The 20,343-nt window shown below is 39.3% G+C and overlaps 2 protein-coding genes across 6 annotated transcripts in view; both read left to right on the top strand.

Moving 5' to 3' along the window:
* Positions 1-10,498, top strand: part of LOC127850080 (arginine kinase-like) — a 28,345-nt gene extending 17,847 nt beyond the window's left edge. For all 5 annotated transcript variants that reach the window (XM_052382841.1, XM_052382842.1, XM_052382840.1 and 2 more), the window contains 10 exons: positions 359-507; positions 975-1,140; positions 1,680-1,863; positions 2,174-2,318; positions 2,900-3,051; positions 3,509-3,771; positions 6,061-6,209; positions 7,338-7,503; positions 9,313-9,493; positions 9,944-10,498. In XM_052382841.1, coding sequence (XP_052238801.1) covers positions 359-507; positions 975-1,140; positions 1,680-1,863; positions 2,174-2,318; positions 2,900-3,051; positions 3,509-3,771; positions 6,061-6,209; positions 7,338-7,503; positions 9,313-9,493; positions 9,944-10,098 — 1,710 coding nt within the window. In that variant the 3' untranslated portion in view covers positions 10,099-10,498. The remainder of the gene's footprint in view (positions 1-358; positions 508-974; positions 1,141-1,679; positions 1,864-2,173; positions 2,319-2,899; positions 3,052-3,508; positions 3,772-6,060; positions 6,210-7,337; positions 7,504-9,312; positions 9,494-9,943) is intronic.
* A 3,845-nt stretch (positions 10,499-14,343) lies between these two features.
* On the top strand, positions 14,344-19,482 carry LOC127849837 (prestalk protein-like). Its single transcript, XM_052382588.1, has 6 exons — positions 14,344-14,377; positions 16,028-16,204; positions 17,035-17,098; positions 17,194-18,485; positions 18,845-19,114; positions 19,232-19,482. Exons 1-6 carry the CDS (start codon positions 14,344-14,346, stop codon positions 19,480-19,482), a joined length of 2,088 nt encoding a protein of 695 aa, XP_052238548.1.
* The last annotated feature ends 861 nt before the right edge of the window (positions 19,483-20,343 follow it).

The raw sequence follows: 20,343 nt of genomic DNA, 5'->3' as shown, positions 1-20,343 counted from the left end.
TATACGGTTTCCATGGACTGATTTTCTCATTTTTTCACTTGTTATGATTTGAACGAAAAATACTGATAATAAGCATTAGGAAATTCACAAATATGTATTTTGTTTGAAATGTTTGTTTAATGTTATTATTTAATTGATCTTTACAGTAGTTTAAGAGCAATGCAGAACTTTCTCACAATAAGCAAAATGTTTTCTTTCTATTACAGTGATAATTTATTTTTTATTCGAGTGCATGCGTGGTTCTCACATATAAACCATTATTTCCTCCGGAAACATTAATTTCTTGAAAAATAAATTATGTGTTGACCCCCATCCTCCGTCCCCCACGTAAAGTCATGCCTTCTGTCCTCCCCCTCAGGACTTCGAGAAGATGGAGAAGCTGGGCTGCGAGGGCCTGTCCACACTGACCGGGGAGCTAGCAGGAACGTACTACCCACTTCGCGGAATGGACAAGGCGACGCAGAACAAGATGATCGAGGACCACTTCCTGTTCCGTGCAGACGACTCGTGAGTTCCCGGATGCTATTGTCGTCTGTGTTTGGTTTTAATTTGGCCTTTCGAAATGTGACGTATTTGCTAATATGCAGTTATTCTTTGCAGTCGGTAATGTACTCGGGGTTTGTTTTCACTCCCAAATGTTATGTTTAAAATAACATCACACATGTACAGATGTGTCGCCGTGATATGTTTCTAACGAAATAACGAATATGAAACTTGAAAGAACAGGCTTGAAAAAAAAGTATATAAAATCTATTATGATAATTTTCATTAAGTTATTGTTGTGTTTCTTAACACTAAACATTCTAATGAATTCGTTTATAATAAATCCCTTATTGACTTATTTTAACCAACTTTGTTCCAATACAGAATGTTGCCATTCATTTGATCCATAACTGAGAGCTCAAAAATACTACATATTATGTGTTATCAATGCATCATTCACATTTTATTCACCGCTATCTTCAATTTCACAGCGTTCTCGGAGATGCCGGCGGATACAGCTGCTGGGACACTGGCCGTGGTATCTTCCACAACAAAGACAAAACCTTCCTCACCTGGCTGAACGAGGAAGACCACTTCCGGTTCATTTCCATGCAGAAGGGAGGCAACCTCGGACAAATCTACAAGCGACTTGTGTCGGTATGTGGAATTCGTGTACAATATCGTTTTCATGCAACTTTCGCAGTTAACAACGTTGCAAATTAATGCATTAGAGGGACTTTTTTCATAGATTCAAAAAGGATGTACCGGTATGCGCTATGTATAAAGGACGAAATGACACCCTTGACTAAGAAAAATTATACATGATTGGTTTATTAGTGAATAATCATCATTTAAAATCGGTAGAATAATAAAGTAGTTGTAATACTTCTTCGTTAATGTGGAAAATACGTGAAAATCTAACATAGCGTTTATAATTCGCAGATATATGTTTAAGCCTGCATTTGTAAAGTGAACTACTTCCTCATTTCTAAATCAATGAAATTAAACGTCGCCGTAAAATGCAGATGTTCAAGAAACTTTTTTCATGCCCAAACATCCATTTTCCTAAAATATTTGCAATTGACAAATCTTAGCTTTCAAACCCGTCCGAAGTATAAGTCGCGTTTGCGACAATAAGTCTCTAGTTCCAGTCTTATGTTCACCATCGCTGTACCTGTATTCCCAACTTTTTATAGGCCATCAAGCATATGGAGACCAAGATGAAGTTCGCCAAGATGGACGGCCTGGGCTACCTGACCTTCTGCCCCACCAACCTGGGCACCACGCTCCGCGCTAGCGTCCACGTGCGCGTTCCCATGCTCAGCAAGGATCCAAAGGTGCTCAAGGACATCTGTGCCAAGTACAACCTCCAGCCCAGAGGTACGTTAATCAAAATGTAATTTTTTTAGACGATTTAACACGTGCACATTGCTTAGATATAAGGAAAAGAAGAGCTTACGTGAAAGAAAGGAAAATACGGATTTATTGTATAAGAATTATGGACATTACAAACTTTTAAACTAAAACGTAAGTATGGGTTTTTCATTCAAAATTCAGACAATTGAGTTCTTAAAGTCAATCTTTATTTTTTTTTTACAAGTGTAAGGTTATTTTTAAATTAATCATGAACATCATATACATATATCAACAATTTGAATTCGTATATTTTTTATTTCCCTAACCCCGCCAGGCGTCCACGGCGAGCACTCAGACAGCAAGGGCGGCATCTACGACATCTCCAACAGACAGCGCCTCGGCCTCACGGAGTTCCAGGCCGTCACTGCCATGAAGAACGGCGTGCTCGAGATCATCAAGGAGGAGGCAAAACTCACCTGGTACGCCTGCAAGGGCTCATTGGTTCATTTACTTCTTTTATCCACGTATCACAGAACACATCAACCCTCGTTTTGTATTTTGTCGCGTTGTTGGAAAATTTAGCTTAATGCATTTGCCGTAAATGTCGTCCGCACAGGCTTATAGGGGACGACACTTTCCGCATTACCTGAATTTTCATTTCGAACAGACATACTTTTAAAAAAAAAACACAATCCATAAAAGCGGAAAGTTTCGTCCCCGATGCTCGGATAGCATAGGCTGACCTGGGACGATACTTAACGCACATACATTAAGCCCAGCACGGGCATTATTCATTGGTTCTTTTACTTCTTGTATCAGTCCGCATAGTCCACACGGGCTAATCAGGGACGAGGCTTTCCGCCTTAAATAGAGTATTTTTAGAAGAGTCATCATTCAAATGAAAAGTACCAAAAACGGAAAATGACATCCTTTATAAGTTATAAGCCTGTTCGAACTGCACGGGCTAATCTAGGATGATACTTTACGCACATGCATTAAACACAGTTTTCCCAGGTCGAGGCTAATATTATAATTAGAATTGTTGGTGTTTCTCTTGTAGGATGCCCAAGCCAATGCCGGAGCTCTGGGAGCGGATCAGCAAGAGCGACTCGCAGTCCCTCATGAAGAAGTTCCTCACCCCCGAGGTGTACGCCAAGCTCAAGGACAAGAAGACGTCACTCAACGGCACATTGGCTCACTGTATCAACTCAGGTAAACAATTGTGTAACCATATGGTTATATCTGGTATTTTCGGTACCAAATAGTCTGTGCAATATTTCGGAGCACTGAATATGTGCACGTTTATGTGCCCACATAGATGTTTGTTAACATTTCGGAGGTGTTTAGGTCTGACTGAAAAGAAGCTATATACCTTTCGGATTTTCGTAGAGACTGGGTTTAAGATTGGATCGTTGTTTCTATTTTATTGTCCGTGTAAAAGACGTATTCGTTTATTTATGCGCACGCAACGTAAATGTGTCTGAAACAACATTGGCAAGGTGATTATGGACAAGATAATATCCACACAAATCTGGGCTTAATTCAAGTGCATACAGTGTCGTTCTAACAAAAGCCTGTGCAATTTCTGCATTTAGCCATGTTTTTTTCCAGAACGAGGCTTATTATATAATAATTAAAATTTAAAGCACCAAATCTATATTCATTCCAGGCTGTTTGCACCTCGGCAGCAAAGTGGGCATCTACGCCTGCGACCCGGACGCCTACACGACGTTCGAGGACGTGTTCAACCCCGTTATCAAGGCCTACCACAAGGTGGACTCCATCAACCACCCCGTGCCCACGTTCGGCACCGAGGCGGAGATGAAGGCCCTCGAGAACATCGACCCCGAGAACAAGATGGTGCTCTCCACCAGGATCCGCGTAGCCCGCAGCCACAAGAAATACCCTTTCCCGCCCGCCTGCACATCCGAGGTACGTAGCTTGTGAGGCGTTAAAACAATTAGCAGCGCTCTGCGAAAACTGGGCTTATTGCTTGGCCATAATGTGTTCCATATTGCCCCATATTGCTCTATGCAGTCCGCACAGGCAGATCAGGGACGACACTTTTCGCTTGTTTGGCATTTTTTGTTGAAAGCAAGTCTCTTCTTAGCGAAAATCCAGTTAAGGCGGAAAGTATCGTCCTTGATTAGCTTGTGCAGACCGCACATGCATTTTACCCCGTTGTTCCAGAACGCCGATTAAATTGTCACCCCACGTTTAGGGTCATGGACTGGCTTTATTTCTATATGCTAGTTAGTTTCGAAGAGCCCTGTTAGGTGTCGATTACTTTCGCAAGAGGAGACTTCCTCTGAAACCAATACAATTTGTAGTTGTGTTTGTTAAGAGAAGACGTTCTTCAAATTGCTGGTCGGTTTTGATTTACTTTTGCAACTAACCGTTTCGTTCTGCCACGCTGTTTTTACGAGTAATTTTCGAGAGTATTATAGAAGAAAATCGTTATAAATGTGAGACAGTGTGTTGCATGGGCGAAAACGGTTAAGTTTTATGTCGTTTCTGCTAGAATCTATATTGTACAGTATTTTATTGCATTGAAAATTATATATAATATCATAGTCGCTATGGTAACGAGCTTCGTCATATGACTGTTTGTGTTTGCTATTGATATTCTTCAGCAAAATGCGTAATTGCTTATAAACTTAAAACATAAGGACATTTGCTGCTTTAAATCGTTCATCAGTCCCGCCATACTCCATTGTAAAGAGTCTCGCGCTGGAAAAACAAGGCTTAATGCATATGCTTTAAGTATCGTCCCAGATTGACCTGTGCAGTCCGCAGAGGCATATTAGGGACGACACTTCTCGCTTATATTGTATTTTTTTCGCTTGAAGAAAGTCACTTTTATGCGAAAAGCGGATAACACGGGTTAACAAGGAACGACACTTTACTCACATGCGTTAAGCCCCGTTTACATAGTGCGAGGCACATTTACATTTTGCTTTTATTATGTTCGTCAAGTTCTATAAAACGGATGGCATAACAATTGCCTCTTCTCATTTATGTGAGTTAAACAATAACTTCATCGAGATAAAAACAGAAACAAACTACTTTCTGTGACCTTACTGTGAGCACCGTTTTTGTTAACTAAACGATGATTTAAGGAGATTTGGATCAGTAATATGCCGATATTATTATGCATTCGTTCTTCATGCAAGATCGAAATAACCATTAATGAGCAAATTATCAAGTAGGTGTGATCTTGAAACCTTCGTACGGTTTAATGTATTATGACGTAATTCTAAAGAAACGTACACAATTACTGTTCACTGTCCGATGGTTGAACTACGGTAGTGAACATTATACGCGGGGAAATCAATAATGTATTGATTGGCGCAAATTTCATGGGGGTCGGTTCATTGAAAATTCATTGTTCATTAGCTGAAATTGTAATGGCCTATAAATGTTAATTGATCGAGCAATTTTATGGGCCTAATTAATGTTATTTGACCCAGAAATTGCATGGGTCTGATTAATGTTATTAGATTGATATTTGATCGTTAATTTCAAAGTGGCGTTCATTTACCTACCACCATTGTATGAACACCAATAGACAGATTTTCGAATGCATGAATTATTGTATTCATTATTGAACCAAACGCCGTGTTAATTTCGGAACATACATGAATAGCCTATAAGTACAGTAGGAGCCGAATTTGCAACAAAAACGTATCATGCCTGATGTATTTACACAATTATTAATGTGTCATATCAGGATTGGAAACATATCGGCCTTTTATATCACTTTGTTTTACAACTGAATGTTTTAAAAGTATGTGGGTATCCAGATATTTTACGCCCATTTTGGATACTATCGGAAACAGTAAAAAGATATCCGACAATCATTTAAAGGTACTGCTCGGTCCCAGCTAACCTGAATACAACATTACAAGCACTTACAAAGCAGTTGCTGACTCCATTGTAATAATTCAAATGGGTATTGTCTTCTGAAAAACCTAAAGTCTTACGTTACGACTGATAATTTAAATAAGTAGCGAACTAAAGATATATAACGAATAAGTTAATACGTTCACCAAATTTTGTATTGCGTAGCATCTTTTCAAAAAATTGTTTCGTTATTTCAATATGTTTAATAAGACGGACCATACGTTATAACTTATCAGCCTTCGTTTATTGCTTCGTCGTCCAATAGCTGTATTTTGTAAATACTGTATGCAAGCATGACCTTTGGTGACCTCGTTTCAGGACTTTGAGAACATGGAGGCGGACTCCGTGGCGGCCCTCAGCACGCTAACGGGCGAGCTGGCCGGAAACTACTACCCGCTGCGCACCATGGACGCTAAGACGATGGAGCAGATGATCCAGGACCACTTCTTGTTCAGGAACGACGACGAGTGAGTCCGCTCTAAATTCAACCTTTAAATTAGATCGCCGTGGTTTAGGTTGCTTGCATCACATGCATGTGGTCGTCTCGAAATCGCGACAAATTATGAAAACATTAAGATCGCGATCGTTTACCGTTTAGGGAATATTGGTTGACTTGTGATCGCGAAATCATGAGAACTTTATGAGGTCACTGAACTGCAAATACTGGTTCAATCTGGGAAGAAATTCAATAAGACTATATTGCTTATCCGACAATTATGCGCTCGATTGCACCTAAGGATATCAATAAAGATTTGAGTATTTTTTTCTTAGTTACATCTAGAGCAGGCTCGGCCGAAAGACAATCTTGTCCTTGATATGTTGGATAGACCAAGAACACATCAGATACAATTGATATGCGTCTTTTCACACTTTTAATGTGCGTGTATGACCGTGTGAACAGTGTATAAGCAGCGCTGCAATTTTATCTAGCAAATGCTATGATTCTATTGAGAATAATTATTCGTGCTGTTTTTGCTAAAATAATATGGTTGTCAAGAAAACGAAACAACCTGGAAAGTCTTCTGCTTAATTTACCTGTGCTGTTTACAAACTGCAGAAACATACGTTTCCTGCATGCGATAGTTTTATGAATAAACAGCTTCCGTGCATCTTTGACATTATAACATTGGAATGGCGTTTATTGTTTTTTTCTGACACCTGTTCACAGCGCGATATGCTGAGAAGACGGATCTGTAATTAAGAACAGTGAGACTTTATTCAGGGGCATGTTTGCATTAATTTATGGAAATCAAAGGGTGTATTCGTTGTACTTTGAAGTATTATTTAAAACTGAAATGTGTACCGGGTAATAAGCATTTCCACTTGTAACTCAATATGCCTCTATGTAAATTGATTGCAATCTGTTTTGTTCTGTTGAAAATTCTTTGTCGAATGAAAACGATTAATAATTCGAAATAAATGAATATTTTAACTTTCCCAAAACACCTTACGCAATCATTCCATTAAATATCATAAACCACAAAGCCTCTGTCCGCCAAAAGCTTCCTAACAAACATTAATAATGGTACTCAGTGCTTTGATTACTAAAAAATTTTGGCCGTTTTTATTACATATATTTTTTCGAATATTTCCAGCGTTCTTGGCGACGCCGGTGGCTACAAATACTGGGACATCGGGCGTGGCATCTTCCACAACAAGGACAAGACTTTCCTGACCTGGGTAAACGAGGAGGACCATCTTCGCCTCATCTCCATGCAGAAGGGCGGCGACCTGGGCACCGTTTACCGGCGTCTCGTCAAGGTCTGTTCACGTGAACCATGACATGATCATGTTGGTCATAAAAGTGATCCATATTGTCCGTTGATAAATGGTCCGTTTTTATCATAATATATTTCATGTTGTCCCTAAATAAAGTATTTTTAAAACAAAAATAACTTCATCGCCCAGTAATGATATTGGGAAATGCGTATATTATACAAGCATTCAGATGACCGGACAACAACACTTTATAATTCCAGCCTATTATTGATACGGAGCATTGGCCTAGTTTAACTCCCCCTTACGTGCCAATCTACCAAGAGTAGTATTTGCCAAGTAACAAAAGTTACTACTAATAACAAAACAACAAAACGCCGTGTTTGTTCCAACGACTAATTACTTACAGTTGCAGCTTGTGCAAATAGTCAGAAAATTGATTTTTGCTGAATCGGTGAAGACCTGCTTATTTAGCAAATGCGCGTTTTAAACACTTTGGCCGAGGTATTGATAAATATTTGTAATGATCTTAAATATCTCTATGAAATTTACTGAATATTGAAAACAATGCCAATACCTTGGATGAACAAAGACTTTGTAAAGTCCTTTGCTATATAATAAAGGACTTTTAATGTAGCAATGTACATTACGGCCCTTGTTGTTCTTTAAAAGGATTTTTATTGTCGTTTGATAAGTAAGTCTCCCATAATTGTGGCATACCATTCAGGACAAAAAAAAAAGAATTGTTCAAATCTCTAGAGAAGTTATATTGTAAAAAGCGTTCGGTTTCAAACTGTTTATACATTATTTTTATTATGGTTTTCTAGTATTTCATTGCATTACTCTTTATATTCCATATCATGAATGATGGAGTGATTTAACATTTACGCGCAAGTTCAAATTTTACTATTTTTTTAAAGTTGCATTATGAAATGCAAATTATTTTATCTTGACCAATTGTTGTGTTTATGTTAGCTGTTCTTGTAGAAAATTTACATAGGTCGTCTCAAATGTTTAACAGCTCTTCTTTCCCATCTAGGTTTTCTTCATTACCATGCTTTCAAAATTGTCCAACCTGCTCTTGCACAATTATTTTAAGTCCGCAAAACGCCGAAATATTTTTTGTTAAATAAACACATCCATTAAAATATAACAAAAGACGGGGAAAATGCAGAATATTATCAAGAATGATAAATCCACGTAAACCCTTTATTATGAGCCTTGTTCTTGGAAAACTGGGCTTATTTATTGTGCGTTAAGTGTCATCCCAGATTAGCCTGTGCAGTCCAGAAAACTGGGCTTAAATGCATGTGCGTTAAGTGTCATCCCAGATTAGCCTGTGCAGTCCAGAAAACTGGGCTTAAATGCATGTGCGTTAAGTGTCATTCCAGATTAGCCTGTGCAGGCCAGAAAACTGGGCTTAAATACATGTGCGTAAAGTGTCATCCCAGATTAGCCTGTGCAGTCCAGAAAACTGGGCTTAAATACATGTGCGTAAAGTGTCATCCCAGATTAGCCTGTGCAGTCCAGAAAACTGGGCTTAAATGCATGTGCGTTAAGTGTCATCCCAGATTAGCCTGTGCAGTCCAGAAAACTGGGCTTAAATGCATGTGCGTTAAGTGTCATCCCAGATTAGCCTGTGCAGTCCAGAAAACTGGGCTAAATGCATGTGCGTAAAGTGTCATCCCAGATTAGCCTGTGCAGTCCAGAAAACTGGGCTTAAATGCATGTGCGTAAAGTGTCGTCCCTGATTAGCCTGTGCGGACTGCACAGGCTAATTTGGGACGACACTTTACGCACATGCAATAAGCCCAGTTTTCTCTGAACAAGGCTCTTATGATCACCACTTAACAGGCCATCAACGAGTTGGAGAAGAAGCTGACGTTTGCAAAGCGTGACGGCTACGGTTACCTGACCTTCTGCCCCTCTAACCTAGGCACCACGCTACGTGCTAGCGTTCACATGGCCATCCCCCACGTCTCCAAGCAACCGAACTTCAAGGAGTTCTGCGAGAAATATTCCATACAGCCAAGAGGTAATGCCACCGATATTAATATGTGGGGCTTTTCGTAGGATGTTCTGCTATAACGGGGTTTAGAACTGTTACGTTAAATGTATGTGTTTAATCGTTATTTGTTTAGTATATTATTCGTGGGCATCGTAATCTAATCTTCTGATTCGCTATCTTACATGGGTTACCTTAAGTATTACTAGTTGATGTACATGCGAACTTTGTACATCTAAAATTTATAGAATGATGACATGGCTTTATTCGCGGTAATATTATTATAGCTCGCTAACATTAACATTAACACTGAACTTTTTTCATGATTTTACTAAAGTAACGTTTCGAAGTATATAACAGTTGCCGTTCTTGAAGCGATTTGAATCAATTGAAGCCTCACTGAGTATGCTGTTATGGTGACGTTAAACCTCATGCACGAAAGCGGCTCGTGTAAACCTCTCCGTGCGTTATTTCTTCCAGGAATCCACGGCGAGCATTCAGAGAGCGAGGGTGGCGTGTTCGACTTGTCCAACAAGCGCCGTCTGGGCCTCACCGAGTACGCCGCCGTGCGGGAAATGCTCGACGGTGTCCTCGCCATTAAGAAGTGGGAGGAGGAACTCGCCGCGAAAAAATAGACCGTTTAAAGACTATTTTTCAATTTTGAACAAAACAATCCTTATTTTGAATCTCATTTGTATGTGAACAAAATCTTCATTTAAATTGATTTTGGAATATGTGGAAAGGTTTTTGTGTTATCTATCGACTTTGTATTTACGAGAAAACAGTTGTGAGATTTCTATGCATTTATTTAGAGACTATTTGTGGGGGATTTTGTTGTTGATTACTATTTTAAGTCGTGCTTTGCTAGGTCTTTTAGATGTTACGTGATCAAAACGACCCAACCCCGTGGTGCAGTGTGGTGTGTCTACATATTGTTTTCCTATTTTATCAACTACACTGTGATTTTTTTCAAGTTGTTGAGTTTTCCTATTTATATCTGTGTTTTCCAAGAACCAAAGAAAAAATATAAAAACACCCAACAACATTGCTTATTTTCTTCCATAACGTTTCACCTACAATGTCAAAATAATGTCTGCCGTTACACACAGAATATTCATTATTAACGAGGGCAGGTCCACACTTAAACGTCTCTACTGTTAAAAAGAATTCGATTAATTCAAAATTGTATGTTCTTATATTCTTAAATACGGAAACAAAACATATTTTTTTTTAAAAACAACCGTAAAAACAGATTTTGTATGAATTTGTATGAAATATTTTAATCTGATAGAAATAATTGTTATGCGTTCCGCCTTCGCGGTCATCAAAGAAACCAGTATCCAATCGAAATCGTTAAATTTAATTTGACCAACGTATACATGCAATAGCCAAAGATTTATTGTAGCGATGGGGCTACAGTATACTCAACCTTTTTATGAAATGGTAAATATACTACTACATAAAATCCGTGTCGCGTTGCAAATATTACCCTGCACTATGTATGCCAAACGACAAGAGGGGTCAACAAGAATCTCCTGATCACGTTTCTAGTGATTACATAATCCTATATATTTGCACTCGAAGCTTTGTAATATAACTCCTTGCATTTAGGCCATAAGCAAGTTGTAGATGTTAACTGAGTATTTTCGCGCGATGCTTACGCAAGTCCTCATGCAAACCATCTAACGAGACATGCATCTAAATTTTTAAAAAGTTCAAGCAAGAAAGAAAGAAGAATCGCACCAGTTTTCAGCCAACGGCACCAACTGATTCAGATAACTAATACGATATTGTAAAATTGATAGTTGCCCTTCCTGGCACTAGGCTACAGAAGGATTGATGTTGAAATCGGACGAAAGTTTTGTGATCGCCGTTTGTCTGTCGTCCGTCGTCATTATTTACCTTGTTAATACCTTTAGAGGCCACATTTATTGCCAACTCTTCATGAAACTTGGTCAGAACATTTGTCCCAAAGATGTCTTGAATCAGGCCCGTACCCAGGCCATGGGCCCAGGGGCCCGGGCCCCCCAGCTGGCTGTCGAAGTATGATTATTTTTTAATAATCGGCCCACTGCAATTTTTTTCCTCGTCCAAGGGCCCACAGTACACATTCCCTTAAAACAAAAGAGCATCTATGTTTTATTGTTCCTGATAAACAAGGGGATTAACACTCGCCAATCGAGATAAGCCTCTAGGCAATGTTTACTTATCGCCTTGTACACACATCCCCGATCAGTCCCCCATTGTGGTCATGAATGCTCATCTATCGATGGTTGATGTAACATGTATTTAATACGTGCAGTGAATGGAAGCAACTGCTACAGGAGTTCGTAGACTATGGTCTGATAATTGCAGAAGTAAGTTTTTTTTCATTCTGCGAGAAGGCCCTAGACGTATTTTTCCCTTCTAAAAGTTTAATTGTTTTTTTTTTAACCTTTTATTTGGAATTTTTAGGTCCCAATATATACTTTTTGCATTGAGAATAGGGCCCTGAATTTGAACCGGAACAAAAACACAGACAAATGTATTAAAACTGAGTATTTTTAATTTTTGAAAGGAAATCACTGAAAAAGACTACGATGTTAACATGTTTGTTTAAAAGAAAAACAGATTCATAAATTTGCCGAGCAACAGATAAGAATTTGGCAGAATTCAGTATTTAAAATAATTGAGTACCGAGAATTGAGTAATATCAACTTATTAATGGCTCATTGGTAAAAAAATGAAAATTGAAACAACAAATTGATCTCATTATATAGATCCTGATCCAGTGTAGAAAAATATTGTATAACTAAATTATCTTTTTACTTGAATTTGTTTGAAAACAGTAAAATATGTTAAATTGATTATTTAAGATTTTCATTATTTCACCCAAAAATTAGGCGTTTCGCGCAATTTCTTTCCTCAAAAATGGCAAGGTCTTTCCCAAAAAATCAGATTAAAAAAACCTGTGACGTTATTGATTTGTGAAAAAAATGGTGGAAGCAATACGAGAGTTGATGTGGATAATCGTCATTTTAAACCTGTAAGTTTCGGAAATCTAAAGCTTTTATTATTGTTGTGAATTCACACCAATGTTTAAAGCTTAAGACTTCCGAAATGTGCTGATTTACTTGTTATATTCCATTAATTCATATCACAAAATACGTTTTTTATAAGCATTAAAATTCACCTTGCAAAGTGCCAAATAAAAAAAGTATATATATATAGGGAGGGGGGACCCCTCCCAAACCCTCCCCGGTTGGGCCCCCCAGTAAAAAAATCCTGGGTACGGCCCTGTGAATGATTTCGAAATGTGTTCTGGTCCGTGGAAAAACATGGCCGCCATGAAGCGGAGCAGTTTTCCTGGTATGGCTTTAGTAAAACATTGTTGATATTCTATAAGTATTATTTTAGCCCAATATTCATGAAACTTGGGCAGAACATTTGTTTTACAGATATCTTTGCTTCGTTCGAAAACAGTTCCGGACTGTTGAAAAACATGGCTACTAGGGGGCAGGGCAGTTTCCCTACTATGGCTATAATATTCCTAATATGGCTTTAGTAGTTAAACTGTACATGTCACATGTTTAATCCAATCTTCATGAAACTTGTTAGGAACATTTTTTTCTTGAGATATCGTGCCTGAGTTCGAAAATGGTTGCGGTCTGTTGAAACACATTACCGCAAAGGGGGAGGGGGGGGGGGCAGTTTGCCTTAAATGGCTATAGTAGCTATAGTAAAACCTTGTTAACACTGTAGAAGTCACATTTCTAGTCAAATCAGCATGCAACTTGATAGGAGCAATTGTTCAAATGATATCTGAGTCGAGTTTCAACAGGATACCGTTCCGTTGAAAAGCATTGCCGCCCTGAGGGGGCGGGTCAGTTTTCCTTATATGGCTATAGTGAAACCTTGTTAACACTCGAGAAATCACAATTACAGTCCATTCTTCATAAAAATTGTGGGATCATTTGCTTTAATGCTTATTTTTGAAAATGGTTTGGTACCTTGAAAAACATGGCCGCCATTGGGTGGTAAATGTGTGTATTGAAACCTTGTTAACGCTCTAATGACCACATTTATTGGCCATCCTCATTTAACTTGGTCAGAACATGTGTCAAAACGAAATCTCGGCTGATGTGAAACTGGTTCACGTTAACTCAAAAATAGGTCAATAGGTAAAATATTTTAAAAAGTATATGTATACTCTTAAAGTCTCTGTTATTGTAAAATCTTCATTAATCTCGGTTTGAACATTTGTACTAATCTTATCTCAGTCGAGTTCAAAAATAAAAATGGGCCGAAATTATTATTTTCTATCTTTCATAAGGTACTAGTACTTTCATTATTTTCAACTCCACTTTGTCAGAAAAGTTAAGTTCCTTTGGGTCCCAGGTTTAAATAAAAACACCGTTCGTTCCAAGAAAACGACGTAATGTGGTAAAAAACTTGGTCTCCGACCAGTTTCAAACTCCCTTACCCCGAAGAATATGTAATAGCCATTACAAATTTAAAATTCTAAAACATTAAGAATAACACGGATGATGGTTGACTGCTTAAAACTAATCGAAAAGATCGAATAAAATACCATTAATAATAAAACGTCTATAGTTATATAGTAAAATTATATTAACTTAAAAAAACTCTGATCAACGCCGTCTGAGTGTATTGCAAGTCGTCCTGGTATGATGCAACCAGTCCCAGTATAATGGACATAGTCTGAGAATGCTGCACCCAGTCCGAGTATATGACACCCAGTCCGAGTATGGTGTACCCAGTCCGAATATGTGGCACCCAGTCCGAATATGTGGCACCCAGTCCAAATATGTGGTACCAAGTCCGAGTATGATGCACCCAGTTCGAGTATAGGCTTATACTGGCTTAGGTGATAGCTCAAAATGCCAAGAGATGACATGGAATCCCAGTCAGGATGTACGCCGAATTTCTTTTTTAAACATATTTCTTGTTTATTCTATAAATCTTAAAATCAACATCGTAGCCATGCTGAGGAACAACGAGTCACAATTTTACGAAAGTCGGTAATTGTCTGAATTTAATCATGTAATTCTAATTTCATATGTAAGCAAAGCTGGCTTGTGGCGTTTAACACTTCTTGATAACTAGTAACTTATAAACATACATTTAAATTTTGAATTTCTTTCAAACATGCCCGTGTTTTTGTTAATGCGAACAAGGCCTCAATTTCTCTTCAAAAATCGTCGACTTATTTTATAACACAGACACGTTGACCACGGAAATATTTCAGTTTTGTGCAACTATTACTGAATAAATGGATTCAAAAACCGTTCCGTAGCACGAAGACCTATGTCCGCACCGTGATAGTCATAAGGGGGGGGGGGGGGCATAGGCACATCAGAGATGTTTTAATTCCAAACTTTGGAAACTCTTCACACATATGTTCTGTGTGTGGTCTGGTACCGGAGTATCTGAGGTGTGTGTGTGGGGGGGGGGGGGAGGGGAGAGGGCACCTGTCCGGTATGGCGACCACAAACGAAGTTCGCATGCTCCAAAACAGCGCGGAAAAAAACTAAATATTTATACCACAAAAGAAGTAAAACTTTGCACTAAGAAAATAAAAGTGACTTTTAACATGTATTTATTTCAATACAATTCGATATGCTTCATCATGAAATCTTCTGTAATCCGTACTCAGCCAGCGTATCAAAAAGATTTGTATGAATCAGTACGAATTGACGGTTAACATGTATAAAAAAGAGATGCATGAACTCGATATCATCTTATACTGCATGAATGAGGATATTATTCATATTTTGGCAAGATTTTAATAATAAGATACATTAATTATAAAGTTTGGTATTCACGCGCATGACGTACACTAAACATTCGGCAGCCATTTTGAAATTGAAGGAATTATTTTTGAGCGACATTGGATTATTACTTGAACAATCAACACTAGTGTGAACTAAACAAAAGGCACATACACGTAGTAAAAATGAGTGTACCTTTTCTGACCATATCCTGCTTAAACAAATTATTTTCGATACGACACAATTTTAACAACAATACAGTAGCGTAATTTCTGACGAAAATAATTCCGCAAAATATCATATACGAACATGTACATTACCGTGCTGGCCAAACAGGGCATAATTTTATTCAACTTGAACATGGTTTTTATATATTTTCTGAGATGATTCTAATCAACGCTCTACCCGTGTATCCGCTCTACCCGTGTATCCGCTCTACCCGTGTATCCGCTCTACCCGTGTATCCGCGATAACGTTTGGTAATATGAACGTCCAATCAATTGGCTTTTAATATTATTAATATTAACGGAAAACTCCAAATGGACCACGGTAATAATGTAGCTCATGTACGATTGGACGATTTAGCAACGTCACGACGGCATTGACGTTACTTCCATCATTCACGTTACTGCCGTTAGAAACGCCTTTAGCAATAAAAGAGAACAGACGAAACGACATATCGAGAAATAGTTAAATGAACAAATGTACGACATCGCATTGAATCAAGAGACGCGCAATTTATTCCAGCTTACCCCAGTTGGAAGGTATTTTGTATCCCAATGTGGCTATCCAGCTTTCACGAACAACGTGATTATGCCCATGATTGCGAAACTTGCAGTCGAACTTCACGAAGCAGGAGTATCATGCAGTGAGATGTACCCAACGGTACGACGGCGAGTGCAGAACTACGTACTGGAAGAGGCTACACAAGAAGGATTTCTATGTGCCAGGCCGCGTCGCAGAATAAGGCGTATGTTTTATCTTAGATCTTTTATTAAATGTTAAATAATTCCGCGTTTACACTTCAATACAATGCAAATGTATCGTCTTAATCGATGTCCAGTTGATATCATTATTTTAATTGTAAAATATATATAATTTTGTATCTAGTATTTTAAAATAAATATCCTTATTTCATGTCTCGTTGAGGCGCCGAAAAACATCTTTAGTCATTAATTCTAAATTGTATTCCACTGATTAACTTTGTTCGTGTTCTCCTTACCAGATAATATTCAGAATGGGAAGTAACGGTTTACTCCCCGTTTGTTTTAAACTTATAACTTTAGTTTATCGTCGTTATTTTGAAAACCGTTTATCCGAATTTCTGATTATTTCGAAGTATTGCATTTTCAATTCTCGTTCTTTCGTTAGTTAATTAGAAAAAAGTAATGTTTAAGTCGAACTCCGGTATTCCTTATTATCGCTATTTCAAACCCGGTCCTATCTCGACACTTATCATGGCTCGATTGCTCATTGTCGGCATAGGTATTACTTAAAAACTACCCCTGATACTCATGCATATTTTACAAAAAATTTAAAGAACCCAGTGTATGAAAAAAATACTAATACGCACCCCAGGAGTATGGCCGGGTGCTTTTAAACGTATTTTCCATACACGGTGTTCATGGACGTAGATTTAAGAGTACCAGAGGTACTTTAAGTAGTACCTGAGTCGACAACAACCAATGGAGAATTAAAACGATTATTTATTAAATGATAAATCGACATCTAATCGTCTAATTTCCAATTCTATTTTCACTCCTATTGATATAAACCAACGCTTTCCTCATAATTTCACAGAACAGAAGAGAAAAGAACAGAACAGAAAGGGCTGCACAGATGACAAGGGCTGCATTGATGACAAGTGCTGCATTGATGACAAGAGCAGCACAGATGACAGCGGCTGCATTGATTGCAAGGGCTCCGCAGATGAAAGGCGTGTAATGATGATGCCAAAAGCCGCCAAGATGACAAGGGCTGCAGAGATGACAAGAGCAGCACAGATGACAGGGGCTGCATTGATTGCAAGGGCTCCGTAGATGACAAGGCGTGCAATGATGATGCCAAAAGCCGCCAAGATGACAAGGGCTGCAGAGATGACAAGGGCTGCATTGAATACAAGGGCTGCAATGATGATGATAAGGGCTTCACCGATGACAAGGGCTACATTGATAACAAGGGCTGCATCGATGACAAGGGCTGCCCTGATGAAAAGGCATGCACCTATGAAAAAGAATGCACTGATGACACGGGCTGCAATGACGATGACAAGGGCTTCACTGCTGATGACAAGGGCAGCACAGATGACAAGGGCTGCATTGATGGCAAGGGCTCCGCAGATGACAAGGGCTTCGATGATGCCAAAAGCCGAATAGATGACAAGTGCTGCATAGATGACACGGGCTGTACAGATGACAAGGGCTGCGCATATGACAAGGGATGCATTGATAAAAAGGGCTGCAATGATGATGACAAGGGCTGCACTGATGACAAGGGCTGCACAATTGACACGGGCTGCACAGATGCCAAAGTCTGCGCAAATAACAAAGGCTGTGCAGATGACAAGGGATGCACAGATGACAAGGGCTGCGGAGATGAAAAAGGCTGCGCAGATGACAAACGCTGCGCAGATGATAAGGAATGCACAGATGAAACGGGCTGTGCAGATTACAAAGCCTGCGCGGATTACAAAGGCTGCACAGATGACAAAGGCTGCGAAGATGACAAGAATCTCACAGATGGCAAGGGATGCACTGATGACAATGGCTGCACAATTGACACCGGCTGCACAGATACCAAAGTCTGCGCAAATAACAAAAGCTGTGCAGATGACAATGGATGCATAGATGACAAAGGCTGCGCAGATGGCAACGGCTGCCTGGATGACAAAGGCTGCATAGATGAGAATGGATTCACAGATGACACGGGCTGTTCAGTTGACAAAGGCTGCGCAGATGACAAAGGCTGCCTAGATGACATAGGCTGCGCAGATGACAATGTATTCACAGATGACATGGGCTGTTCAGATGGAAAAGGCTGTGCTCATGACAAATGCTGCACATATGACAAAGGCTGCACAGATGACAAGGGATGCACAGATGACTCGGGCTGTGCAGATGACAAAGAATGTGCAGATGACAAGGGTCTCACATATCACAAAGACTGCACAGATGACAAAGGCTGCGCAGATGACAATGGATACACAGATAACAAGGGCTGCGCAGATGACAGGGGATGCACCGATGACAAGGGCTGCACATATGACAAAGGCTGCGCAGATGACAAAGGCTGTGCAGATTACAAAGGCTGTGCAGATGACAAGGGCTTCACCGATGACAAGGTCTGCTCATATGACAAAGGCTGCGCAGATGAAAAAGGCTGTGCAGATTACAAAGGCTGCGCAGATGACAAGGGCTACACAGATGACAAAGGTTGTGCAGATGATAAAAATGCGTAAATGACAAGGGTCTCACATATGAAAAAGGCTGCGCAGATGACAAAGGATGCACAGATGACAAAGGCTGTGCAGATGACAAAGTTTGCACAGATGACACAGGCTGTGCAGATGACAAGGGCTGCGCAGATGACAAAGGCTGTGCAGATTACAAAGGCTGCACAGATGACAAGGGATGCACAGATGACACGGGCTGCACAGATGACAAAGAATGCGTAAATGAAAAGGGTCTCACATATGAAAAAGGCTGCGCAGATGACAAAGGCTGTGCAGATGACAAAGACTGTGCAGATGACAAAGACTGCGCAGATAACAAGGGATGCACAGATGACACGGGCTGCGCAGATGACAAAGGCTGTGCAGATGACAAAGACTGCGCAGATGACAAGGAATGCACAGATGACATGGGCTGCGCAGATGACAAAGGCTGCGCAGATGACAAAGGCTGCGCAGATTACAAAGACTGCACAGATGACGAAAGTCTCACAGATGACAAGGGATGCCCTGATTACAAGATATGCACAAATGACACGGGCTGTGCAGATGAAAAAGGCTGCGTAGATGACAAAGGTTGTGCAGATGACAAAAGCTGTGCAGATGACAAAGGATGGGCAGATGAAAAAGGTTGTGCAGATGACAAAGGCTGCACAGATACCAAAGGTTGTGCAGATGGCAAAAGATACGCAGATGAAAAGAACCTGCAGCCATATAAGGAAGACGCCAATATTGGCTTTACAAAGAAGAAGGCCTCGGACACAGGATGGCAACTCATTAAAAGAATCCGTGCAGTATAAAGACGATTATGTTGTATTCAGAAGATCAAAGACTAACTCGAAAAAAAATGTGTGTGCACTTTTGTTCTTCAATCTAAATAAAGTTTGATAAACATACTTATCTTCATAATGTGTCTGATATTATTCAATTAACCAAATATGTATTACATGCAACAGGTTTGTGCATTCGAAATGTATTATATGTTACATGTATAAGTCTGCGATGTTAACATGCACAAATTTACACAACATAACCAACAGCGTATTGCCGTCGTAATAAACCCGACTGTATTTACCTTATAAATACATCTTTGCCAGTTTATGGGAACGCTAGTATAAAGTCCATCTATTTGGTGTTTGTTTTCATTTTTACTTGTGTTCGTTCCTTAAATTTGATTTATTCTGAAAGAATTTCAATTTCTGAGAATGTTTGATCTAAAAATGGTCGCGAAGATGTACCAAGTGTAGAGATTTTTGTGGTAACCACATACCAAGCTCGTATATTGTGTTCCACTCCCGAGTTTGTTGTAAGTAAAAATCAATAACAACAAAATAATCGTTTCAAAAGTGTATTCTTCGCATGCTAATGTTTAATTCAGACATAATTAGTAAAATTATATTTGGTATAGTGCATGATTATCATTATAAATTATGCTTATGTCAACCTTCTCTATATGCGCCTATATGAATTCCACCTCTTTTTGCCAACCAGTTGGCGGAGTCTAATATTTGCAGTTGCGCGTGACGTCACTCGTCAACTGGTCTATAATGCACCCAGTCTGAGTATGACACACCTAGTCCAAGTATAATGCACCCAGTCTGAGTATGACGCACCTAGTCCAAGTATAAAGCCTCCAGTCCAAGTATAAAGCCTCTGGTCCA

Source organism: Dreissena polymorpha, chromosome 11 (genome assembly GCF_020536995.1).
Source record: "Dreissena polymorpha isolate Duluth1 chromosome 11, UMN_Dpol_1.0, whole genome shotgun sequence".
NCBI lineage: Eukaryota > Metazoa > Mollusca > Bivalvia > Myida > Dreissenidae > Dreissena > Dreissena polymorpha.
This window is presented reverse-complemented; position numbering and strand designations above follow the sequence as displayed.